Source organism: Hypanus sabinus, chromosome 6 (genome assembly GCF_030144855.1).
Source record: "Hypanus sabinus isolate sHypSab1 chromosome 6, sHypSab1.hap1, whole genome shotgun sequence".
NCBI classification, from domain to species: Eukaryota; Metazoa; Chordata; class Chondrichthyes; order Myliobatiformes; family Dasyatidae; genus Hypanus; species Hypanus sabinus.
Window position 1 is genome coordinate 177,199,075 of NC_082711.1, and position 12,248 is coordinate 177,211,322.

Genomic DNA, 12,248 nt, shown 5'->3' on the forward strand with positions numbered 1-12,248 from the left:
ATTCTGCCTCCCCTGCGTGTGTAAATGTTCTTGCTCCTTCACCAATTTATTCCATTTTTTTCAGCCGTAATGTCTGAAAAACGTCCAGTGAGGATAGTACATCTAAGATGTTTAGGAAACGCAGTAGCATGGACGTGAAACTCCTAGGATTTCAGGCAGAACCAGTCATCCAAAACATAGTTGAACTGGCCAGTGAAGTGGGATTACAGGATGTTAATGATGGCGATGCTAGAGTTACTGCATTCTCATGGTGAGCCTTAATATCAAAGAGCTTTGAGAACTGGCACAGCAAGCATCCTGGGTGAATCTGCAGACTTGGATGAAGAAGTGGAGACTCCAGCAGGAAACCTCACCACAACATTCCTTAGTGCTAGCATCATCATGACCACACAAATCATGGGCCAGTTCATTGATAATGACCCTGACTGGGAATGGAGCAATATGGCAAGGAGAGGTGTTCTTGATATGATTTCCTGCCACAGAGAACTGCTTCATGAGAGGAAATTTTTAAAAAGGCAGTCCAATCTCGACGCCTACTTTAAGAAGAAGCCAAAATGAAGGGAGGACCCACAGCCTGGTCCTTCCCTAAGATGTGACCACCACCCACTTCCTCCAGTGCAGCAATGAGATGCTGCTGCTCCACTGATGTACAGGTTAGGCCTATTTGTGTATTTATTATTCCACAAATTACTCTTTATGCATAAAATACATCATATATCTCGGGTTTAAGTTTTTTAATCAGGCACACATGTCCATTTATGTAATGTCATAATTACCCCACATAGCACTGACTTACACAGCGCTCCATCTCCAAGGAATGCATCATCCATGTTAAGCGGGGTCTGAGTGTATACTTATTATTTTTTCATTATTGTGTTTTTATTTATCTTTGGTGGGGGGGGGGGGGGTTGTTTGAGCTGCTTCAGATCCAGAGTAACAATTATTTCATTCTCCTTTACACTTGTGTACTGGAAATGACATTAAACAATCTTGAATTTTAAGCAATCTTGAAGAGAATAGTACTCCATGTGGGACAGACCAGAGAAAAGGCATCATGGTCACAGGATGCAAGGCAGACCTTTCAGGACTGAGGTGAGGAGAAGTCTTGAGGCACAAGAGACTGCATAAGGTATCTCTTGACTGAAACGGTGGAATAAACCTTTCAGACGTTCTACCTAGGAAGGCCATGATCGTTTTTCATTAACTGCATTCAAAACTGAGAGTGGGGCTGAATAGTCTACTGCTGTTTCATACGACCAGGTAAGTGTTCATGCGTTATTAGAGGTATTCTAGTGCAACTCAAAAATTCTATAAAATATTAGTCCTGTGGTTCTTCACAATACCTGTCCTTCCCCAACAGTTTCAGTATCGATGATTGTGACAACCCCAGGGACGTGCGGGCTGCGTCGAGAGGCACTGTGTGTGGAAACCTCATCCTCAAGTGACCCCGAGGGTAAACTGCCAGCCAGCCGACCCACTGCTTCCCCAAACATGGTGAGTCCAGTCTTGAATGTCTGTATCAGATTTAAAAAGAAAGAAGAAAGGGAACAATCAAAGCCAGCATCAACATCCTCACTTCAGACACCGATAACACAACAGAGCCCAGCCAGAGCAAATGCCGATCAATGGGAAACTGTTTTGATTAGTGCTAAAATGTCTAACGACAGTGATTAGACAACACATTAGAGCTGATCAATTAGTAGCCAAGTGTTTGCTTAAATTATTAATGATTTGACAATATGCACAAGTTCTGTTAGTGTGTTGTTACGAAATGACTTCCACGGACCAACACCAACAGGCGCCACTCAGTATTGACGATAGTAGAGAGTCAGGAAGCCTGATTAACCTTTTAAATGCCGCATCAGCTGCTCCCTCCATTAACGGTAATGGTGTTGCTCTCACGTAAGCTGTTAGGACTCATTTAGAAGCTATCGAGTAACAGGGGAATTCAGAAACAGGCTTCACCAAAGCAATTAACTACCCTAGGGTTAAATCATCTGAAGGCAGATGGAAGCAGCCAAGACTCTAATTAGATAGTGATAAGACTAAAGGGTTTTATGAAATTTTGGACCATGCAAATGTCAGAAGGTCACAGTAATTGCATGTTTTCCAGTTTAGGTGTGAACCGTTACTTAGATTTGGAGTCACTGTCTTCTGTAAAGTGCATGCCAACTATGATATATAATCGTAATTAATTTCAATTAGTTTCTTCAAAGACAAAACCACATTTCTTTTTTGCCAACATGGAAAAGCACAAAGTAGTCGGTTGATAGGCACCAAGAAAAATAAATCAGTTAATGAATATGTAGCAATGTCTTTTGGAACTTGAAGATCATATAATCTTTATTCCAGGTCAAATGTATTTATTAATTTTAAGAGGTCAGACCATCTACACTACTTTGGTGATTTACTTCCAGGACATTCAAAAAAGCATTTACTTAGTAACACACACAAAAAGTTGAGAGACTTCACAGGGCAGGCAGCAATTATGGAAATGTATAAACCGTTGGTGTTTTGTGCCAATGCGCTTCTTCTTGAGTAATATTATGTAGATTAAAGGCAAACCAGCTAACCAAAGGAAAAAGTTAATTTCATGAACTTGTCAGTATGTTCCAGGTACTTCTACAGTACACGAGTAAATGTATCACCTTCAAACAATGAAGTAAGCACAGCACAGATTTCGCTTTCGGCTGAATACAGCATAGAATGTGGTAGACTGCAGTCTTCAACTGTTATGTAATCAGAGAAAAACTCTAGGATAAAAGAAATGTCCTTCCAGATACAGGTGTACACTAAAGGCTGGTGTTTATAACTGGGTATGTTTAGGAAGAGTTACAAAGATGTGGAGTAAATCTAGTAGAATACTGCTGTCCATACACTAGCACTGTTGCCTCTAAGCTGCCCAGGTGCGCGACCACATAGTAACTGAAACGTTCCTGCACACTTAACCATTGTTGTCATGCACCTGGAATATTCTTTTACATAATATTAATGTAACTTTGAAATTATGCTAATATAATTTTGAAATCTATGTTAATATAATTGTGAAATATCCTGTAATTAATTATGTTAATATAATCCATAAATTTTCTAAATAATAAACATACCACAACATTTACTTTGAAACATGTTAGAGCTTCAACATATCTACATTGTCAATGTTTCAAGTTACAACGCTGTTACAATTATAAAAATAAACACAGAATGGAAGTCAGTAGCTCATTGTTAATATTTTGAAGTGTTATCTCAATATTGCAGCAATACTGTGGTTTCAAATTTGTTGTTTCTGAGAAAGTTAAGACTGGTTCAATTAAGATGCTCACTGATACATTGAACTACTTGCTTAGAATCAAATAATTTGAAGAACTGTCAATTTTTTGTTGACATCATTGGAACAATCCAAGCTTCCAGTGCAGGCTATGAATATGGATTCAGTCTTATGAATTCAATCAAATGTAAATCCAGAAATAAACAAGGAGCAGAACATTTCGAGGATTAAGGTACATCTTTTATCTAGATGTAAAATTAATCTGGACAGTGTTTATAGACAATAGATTTGTGATAAAGACAGACGAGAAAAAGTTTACAAAATGTGGAAGATTTTCTTAGTTTACTGTATTTCATTATACACTTCAATTATTACATAAAATCAAAAGTATGTTATTTTTCAACTTTCATTCTAAATTTTCATGGTGTACATCTTACAAAAAAATTAGTGCTGTGCAGTTTTCAAGTCATGTAAAAACTGCCTGCTCAGATCAATGATTGGTCCATAAAAGCATAAAAATATTAGAGCAAACATTGTACACTAGGTGTTACAAAAGAGAAAATCAAATTAGCCCAAAATTTAAATAGCATAATGAAGTGATAACATAAACTTACTGTATCACTGGTGAAACCAGTGAGCTGGAAAAGAGATTTACACAAAAAAAAACCGGGGGAAAATCTCTGAAAATAATCACGTGTAATTATGATCAATGATTATATTACAATTTAAACACCTCCTCTAGAGCATGCAGCTCTCAATATAATTTCCCGCATTTTAGTTCTGAGTTTTACTGCTTCATTATCTCATCTGAGGCAGATGTTAAGCTGTTACAATTGGCATCTACAGAGGAAAAAAATAATCAGGATTCCTGCTCTTGCTCATTTAGCCAGTAACTGATTCTGCAAACTGGTGACCACAGAAGTCAGAACAGAATCTACTTTGCTGAAAGTTTCTCCAGTGACTGAATATTTTTAGATACTTTAGGGACTGAGATGGAACCAATTCTCCAATCTTAAAAAAAACATCAATTTTCATGTCATTTGCAAAGTTTCTAATTGTCCCTCTAATATACCCAAATTGTTAAAATATACAATTATTCGTCATGATCCCAGTTCTGATCAAAGTCTACTAATCAGAAAACCAAAACTGTTAATCATAAGACCACCACTTTCTATTTCCTATTTTGGATCAAATTTCAAAGATTTCCTTGGATTCCATGATTATAACTTTCTGGACCAGTTTCCTGGGTGGACTTTACTGAAATCCATCTACACTGCATGGACAACACAAAGGCAGAGCTGGTACAGCCACCACCTTACAGCTCCAGTGAGCCAGGCTGAAACCTAACTCCTTGTGCTGTCTTTGTGGAGTTTACGCACTCTTCCTGTGACCATAAGGGTTTCTCCAGTACGCTATCAACAGAATCTAGAATTTCATTGACCTTTTCCCTGAATGCTAACTACAATGTCCTTCTTCTTTGTGAATAACGATGAGAAGTATTTGCTTGGGATCTCACTTCAGCTTCCATGCAATTTTGGTCTCAAATTGGCTTTACTCTTTTCCTGGTTACTCTCTTGTCCTTAAATGCTTACAAAGTTGCTTTTTCCTTTTGATGGGTTAGAAATGGAATTCACCGTTTATCCAGTAAACTGGTGGTGAAAAAAGCATTTTTAGACTGTCAAAGGATAGAGCATAATATAGATCAATTGAGAATTTAGAGAAATAACTCGAGGTTTAAACAGAACAGTATGAGGTGATGTTTCGAGGAAGGCAAATTCAAGAAGAGTGTAATGACAAGGACCATCTGAAGCATTGATATACAGAGGGATCTTGGGATACAAAATCCGTAGTTCTCTGAAAGTGGCAACACAAGTAAATTGGATGGTAAAAAAGATATTCCATGTTCTTGCCTTCAAAGGTTTGGTTGCCAATTACTAGAGGTTTTTCCACAGAGTTCGGTGTTAGAACCACTTCTTTTCACATTATATATCAAAGATTTGGACTGCACAATTGATGGTTTTGTGTCCAAGTTTGCAAACAATATGAAGATAGGTGAAAGGGCAGGTAGTGTTAAGGAAGCAGGGTGCCTGTAGAAGGACGTAGACCGATTAGGAGAATGGGCAAAGGAGTGGTAGATGGAATACGTATACTGTCAGAGAAAGCAGGATAACGGGGTTAAGAGGGATAGAAAATCATTTATGACGGAATGGTGGTGCAGACTTGATGGGCCAAATGGCCTAATCTGTTCCTATATCTTACTTTCAGTTGAATTGTGTATAAAAGTTGGGAAGGCATATTGCGGCAGTATAAAAATTTGTTTGGGCCACATTTGGAGGATTGGGTGCTGTTCTGGTCTCAGCACGACAGGAAGGATGTGGAAGCTTTAAAGAGGGTACAAAAGAGTTTCATCAAAAGTTGTCTGGATTAAAATGTATTAGCCAGAAGAAGAGGTTAGATAAACTTGAGATTGTTTTCTCTGGAGCTTCAGAGGCTAAGGGGCAACCCTTAGTACAGCGTATAAAATTATCAGAAGTATAGCCAGGAAAGAGAGTCACAATCTTGCTCCTAGGGGAAAAAATAGCAGACACTAGAGGGCATAGGTTTAAAGTAAAAAGTATAAAATCTTACAAGAGATTTGCAAGACAAGTTTTTTGTTAGAGTGAAAGATGCCTGTAACGTCATAGGATTTTGTGAATAAAACATGTGAAAGTTGTTTTATGTGCTTAACAAAAGCCACAGCCCTTTACTTCCATAACAAACAAACCAAAACCAGTCGCCTTACACTGACGTCATTATATCAGACACTGTGGCGACCCACTTCCTAGCGCACTCGAACCGGCTCACAAATAGCCAGCGCGCCGGCATAAAGGCCAGTCCCAAAAGGCGCCAAGTCTGCTTCACCAGCAAGGGGAAAAGCCCATGCGGGACTGTGAATACGTGCCCCCTACAGCATCCGTGCCCAGGGAGGGCAGGATCGGGAAGGCTTTAAGCGAGGCTGCGAAGTTCGAATAAAATCTTTTTGTAACTGCAGTTCACCAACTCAGTGTCATTATTTCAGCACTGCGTGTAGCACATCTCTACAATTGGTGACCCCGACGGCCCAAACAACAGTTGGGCCGAAGATGACCGACGCCGCATCTGTTCATGCAGTTTCGTTGAAACTGCCAAGCTTCTGGATGCTGCAACCTCAACCTATGGTTCCAGCAAGCAGAAGCCCAATTCCACATTCGGCAGATAACCTCGGAGGACACACGTTACTACTACGTAGTGAGCTCCCTCGACCAGGACACAGCGGCCCAAGTTGAGGAGTTCATACAGTCTCCCCCAGCGGATGGCAAATACACGGAATTCAAAGCCCTGCTCATAAGGACTTTTGGACTCTCACGGCGCGAGCAGGCTGCCCGCTTACTGCACCTGGATGGCTTGGGAGACAGACCTCCATCAGCTTTAATGAATGAGATGTTGTCTCTGGCCGGAGGACACAAGCCCTGCCTCATGTTTGAGCAGGCATTCCTGGTACAGCTGCCCGAGGACATACGCCTGCTGCTGTCCGACACGGATTTCAGCGACCCCCGGAAGGTGGCAGCCCGGGCGGACTTGCTGTGGAACGCCAAGGAGGAGAGTGGGGCGTCCGTCGCACAGATCACCAGGCCACGCTTCCAGCAGCAGACCAGACCAAGCCCAACAGCAGAGCCCACTAGCCCCAGAGGGAGGGGTGAGGAGACCAACAAACAATGGTGTTTCTACCACCAGCAGTGGGGCGCAGAAGCCCGCCGCTGTCGCCCGCCATGGAAGTTCCCGGGAAACGCCAGGGTCAGCCGCTGCTGATGGTACGGTGGCTGGCTATCGGGATAGCCTCCTGTATGTGTGGGACAAGCGGTCAGGACACAGTTTTTTGGTCGACATCGGTGCCGAGATCAGCATCTTACCTCCGATGAGTTACGACACCCGCAACAGGGCAGCGGGTCCCACCCTGAGGGCCACGAACGGCAGCACAGTAAGGACCTACGGCACCCGTACGGCGCAGGTGCATTTCAGCTCCAGCCGGTTCATGTGGGACTTCACACTGGCCGCCGTAGCCCAAGCGCTTCTGGGTGCGGATTTTTTGCGGGCTCACAGCCTGCTGGTCGACCTGCCCAGAAAGAGACTGGTCCACGCCGAGACCTTTCAGACGTTCTCCCTAGGTGAAGCCCAGTTGCCAGTCCCACACCTCGACTCCATCACGCTGTCCGACAATGACTTCACCAGAGTCCTGGTGGATTTCCCATCGGTTCTGGCACCACAGTTCACGACGGCCATACCCAGACACGACGTACAGCACCACATCCCGATCCAGGGACCACCCCTCCATGCCCGTGCTCAAAGGCTTCCCCCGGACAAGCTCCGATTGGCGAAGGAGGAGGTCAAGAGGATGGAGGAATTGGGGATCATACGGCGGTCCGACAGCCCATGGGCCTCCCCCCTGCGCATGCTGCCCAAAGCGACAGGAGGCTGGAGACCATGCGGCGACTACTGCAGACTGAATGAGGGTACAACACCGGACCGCTACCCTGTTCCGCACATTCAGGACTTTGCAGCAAACCTGCACGGCGCACAGATCTTCTCCAAGGTAGACCTCGTCCGGGGATACCATCAAATCCCAATGCATCCGGTCGACGTCCCCAAAACGGCTCTCATCACCCCGTTCGACCTTTTTGCGTTCCTCCGCATGCCGTTTGGCCTGAAGAATGCTGCACAGACGTTTTAGCGGTTAATGGACTTTCATCTACTTGGACGACATCCTCATAGCCAGCAACAGTCGTCAGGAGCATCTGTCCCACCTCTGTCAACTCTACGTCCAACTGAGTGAATATGGCCTGACAATCAACCCGGCCAAATGCCAGTTCGGGCTCGACACCATCGACTTCCTGGGCCATGGGATTACTAAAGACGGGGCAACCCCTCTGCCCGCTAAGGTAGATGTGGTCCGCCATTTCCCCCGACCCACCACAATCAAAGGCCTTCAGGAATTCATGGGTATGGTAAGTTCTACCACCGCTTCCTCCCTTCAGCAGCCCGAATCATGCACCCCCTGTTCGCCCTGATGTCGGGTCCGGGCAACGACATTACCTGGTACGAGGAGTCCGCCGCCGCTTTCATTAAAATGAAAGAAGCCTTGGCAAACACTGCGATGCTAGTGCACCCCAGAATGGACGTCCCTACCGCCCTCACAGTGGACGCATCTAACACGGCAGTCGGTGGGGTACTGGAGCAACTCATCAAGGGTCGCTGGCAACCCCTGGCGTTTTTCAGCAAACACCTGCGACCACCCGAGCTCAAATACAGTGCTTTCGACTGGGAACTGTTGGTGCTATAGCTGGCAATCCGGCATTTCAGGTACTTCTTAGAAGGTAGACCCTTCACTGCGTTCACGGACCACAGACCGCTTACCTTTACGTTCACGAAGGTGTCCAACCCCTGGTCGTCTCGCCAGCAGTGCTATCTGTCCTACATCTCTGAATACACGATGGATGTCCGGCACGTCTTGGGTAAGGATGATGTCGTGGTGGACGTGCTCTCTCGCCCCAACATTTATGCCCTTTCCCAAGGGGTAGACTTTGAGGCACTGGCAGAGGCGCAGCATGCAGATGAGGAGATCCCTAGTTACAGAACCGCAGTCTCCGGTTTGCAGCTCCAGGACCTCCCTGTAGGCCCAGGTGAGAGGACCCTACTCTGTGACGTCACCACCGGCCAGCCCCGTCCCGTCGTCCCGGCACTCTGGCGGCGACATGTTTTCGACTCCATTCATAACTTAGCACACCCCTCCATCAGGACAACTGTCCGGATTGTCTCCAACAGGTTCGTTTGGCATGGATTCCGCAAGCAAGTCAGTGAATGGGCCAAAACGTGCATGCACTGCCAGACGGCCAAGGTGCAGTGGCACACCAAAGCTCTGCCGCAGCAGTTCCACCCCACCCACCCACCAGCGTTTCAACCACATTCATGTGGATATTGTGGGCCCCCTGCCAGTGTCGCACGGAGCACGGCACCTCCTATCGTGGACCGGTTCACAAGATGGCCAGAGGCGGTCCCGCTCACCAACACCACCTTCAAATCTTGCGCCCGGGCACTGATCACCATCTGGGTATCCCGCTTTGGTGTACCGGCCCACATTACCTCCGATAGAGGCGCCCAGTTCACCTCCGGCCTGTGGTCAGCTCTGGCCAGCCTTTTGGGGACACAGCTGCACCACACCACTGCCTACCACCCACCGTCGAACGGCCTGGTGGAGCATTTCCACCGTCACCTAAAATCGGCTCTCATGGCCTGCCTAAGAGGACCTAACTGGGTGGACGAGTTTCCCTGGGTCCTGCTCGGCATCCGCACGGCGCCCAAAGACGATCTGCACACCTCGTCGGCCGAGTTGGCGTACGGTGCACCCCTGGTCGTCCCCAGGGAGTTCATACCAGCCCCAAGGGGGCACGAGGAAGAACCCACAGCAATCCTGAGCAGACTACGCGAGGGGCTGGGCAACCTGGCCCCAACACCCACTTCGCAGCATGGGCAGAACCCGACCTGCGTACCCAAAGACCTGCAGAACCATAAGTTTGTGTTTGTACGAAGGGGCGGGCATCGGCCACCGCTACAGCGGCCCTACGAGGGGCCGTTTATGGTGATCAGGAACAACTGGTCCACGTTCGTGCTGGATGTTGGGGGGAGAGGAGGTTTTCATGGTGGACCGACTCAAACCGGCCCATGTGGACGTGGCACAACCGGTCGAGTTTCCGGCACTGCAGCGCCGAGGCCGACCTCCCAAACAGGGTCCGGCCCAGACTGTGGACATCGGGGGGTGTATCGCCGGTTCTGGGGGAGGTTATGTGGCGACTCACTTCCTAGCGCACTCGAACCAGCTCACAAATAGCCAGCGCGCTGGCATAAAGGCCAGTCCCAAAAGGGCACCAAGTCTGCTTCACCAGCAAGGGGAAAAGCCCGCATGGGACTGTGAATATGTGCATCAGCATCTACAGCATCCGCGCGCGGGACAGGACTGTGAATACATGCCCCCTACAGCATCTGCGCCCGGGGAGGGCGGGATCAGGGAGGCTTTAAAGCGAGGCCGTGAAGTTCGAATAAAATCTTTTTGTAACTGCAGTTCACCGACTCCGTGTCGTTATTTCAGCGCTGCGTGTAGCACATCGCTACAACACCATCTCTTAAAATGAACACAAAATGACAGTGTTTGTGAGTTATGTACGAAAGTTTCTGTTATGAACAACATGCGTCATCTGTCACCCATTACGTTACCCTACAATGTGCTCTCAGTGGAGATGGTAGAAGCAGACAGAACATCGACATTGAAAATATTCTGACAGACACATGAACAGGCAGGGAAAGAGGGATACAAAGCATGTGCAGGCAGATGGAATTTGTTTTAATGTGGCATTAAGGGTTGAAGGGCCTGTTCTTGTGCCATACTTTTACCTGAGTAACCACAACAACAGGAATCACATCACCCAAACCTCAATGTGTACGTTCAGTTTGTTTAAATGCTGAAACCACATATTATTCCTTGAACAGAATGAAGGATTAAAATTCACTTAACAAGAGAAATTATGGACATAGATAAATAGGTGGGAATTTTCATTTAAAGTGTGGAATGTCATAATTTTTTACCATGCCTTTTCTAGCTCTTTATTTAGATATCCTGTCTGAGTGGCTCACGAATATCAGAATCATTCATTATCAGCTCGTAATGATGGCTACAGCTTATAAAGTCAATGTACAAGTACTGGTCGTTGCAATCTCTATAAATTCATTCAAACTTCAATATGCAAGGAATTTGAATCACAGTTCCATGTTCGTTGTTCATCATGAAAATTATGTGAAATGGCTTCAAAATATTCAGCTAGAGCCTAATTTAAAGGCAGTGACAGATTCACTGAGATTTGATTATTGTCCCACAGTCTCTGACATTCCAAATAAAACAATCCTAGTTTGTCCAATCCTCTCTTTGCAGCTAACACTCTCTGAATCAGGCAATATCCTGACAAACCTCTTCAGCTCTCACTCCAAACCTCCACATCCTTCCTGTAATGTGACAACCAGAAATGCACACAATACTCCAAATGTGGCCTAACTGAAGTTTATACAGCTACAATACGACCTTACAACTTTCGTAACTAACACTCCAATCGATGAAGGCAAACACGCCATATGCCTTCTCCATCACCTTATTTAGCCTAAATACTTATGTTGCCAGGATCTTAGAACATCAATCTTAGAGTAAACATGCAGTTATTAATGGAAACTGTTTATTGGTGCTCATGTCATATATGTCACAATCATTTTGGGATAAAGACATTGCTGGCAAGCCCAGTATTGAAATGCCATGGAGAAGGAAATAGTGAAGGGCCCAAAGTATTGTTGAAGATCCCTTATCACTCATCCCACAATCTCTTTGACCCACTACCATCAGGAAGGAGGTACAGAAGTATCAGGACTAGGACTGCCAGTCTGGGTAACAGCTTCTTCCCTTAGGCTGCGAGACTAATGAATATCCTGCCACCACTGAGGTCTCGTCACCAGGACAGAGAACTGTTCACTAGATACCATACTGTTTACCAGTGCTGTGCACTACATGCAGTTTTGAATTATATTTTATTAACTTATTTATGGTAATATTTTGTTTTAAGTGCTGTGTGTGATATATGTATTGTGGGTGCCCATGGTCCAGAGGAACAGTGTTTCATTTGGTTGTATATACCTACAATCAGATGACAATGAATTTGAATTTGAACCTGTGTGATGTCTTCCTAAGCTTGCAATAGCGTCCATAGTTTCTTGGTTTACTTTATCTATAGCACTTAACAGGGACGTCCACCCCATTTGTACTAAATCTAAATCTTTTCATATGTATTCTTAAAAGTCTCTCTCTCTCGCAAATGCTGTACTTTTAATTTGACAAGTTGTACTATTCACTACACTACAAAGTTGCTCTGAC

The 12,248-nt window shown here is 45.3% G+C and overlaps 1 protein-coding gene across 3 annotated transcripts in view; it reads right to left on the reverse strand.

Moving 5' to 3' along the window:
- bcas3 (BCAS3 microtubule associated cell migration factor) overlaps positions 1–12,248 on the reverse strand; it is a 915,794-nt gene that overhangs the window by 740,464 nt on the left and 163,082 nt on the right. For all 3 annotated transcript variants that reach the window (XM_059973657.1, XM_059973655.1, XM_059973656.1), the window contains exon 12: positions 1,344–1,514. In XM_059973657.1, coding sequence (XP_059829640.1) covers positions 1,344–1,514 — 171 coding nt within the window. The remainder of the gene's footprint in view (positions 1–1,343; positions 1,515–12,248) is intronic.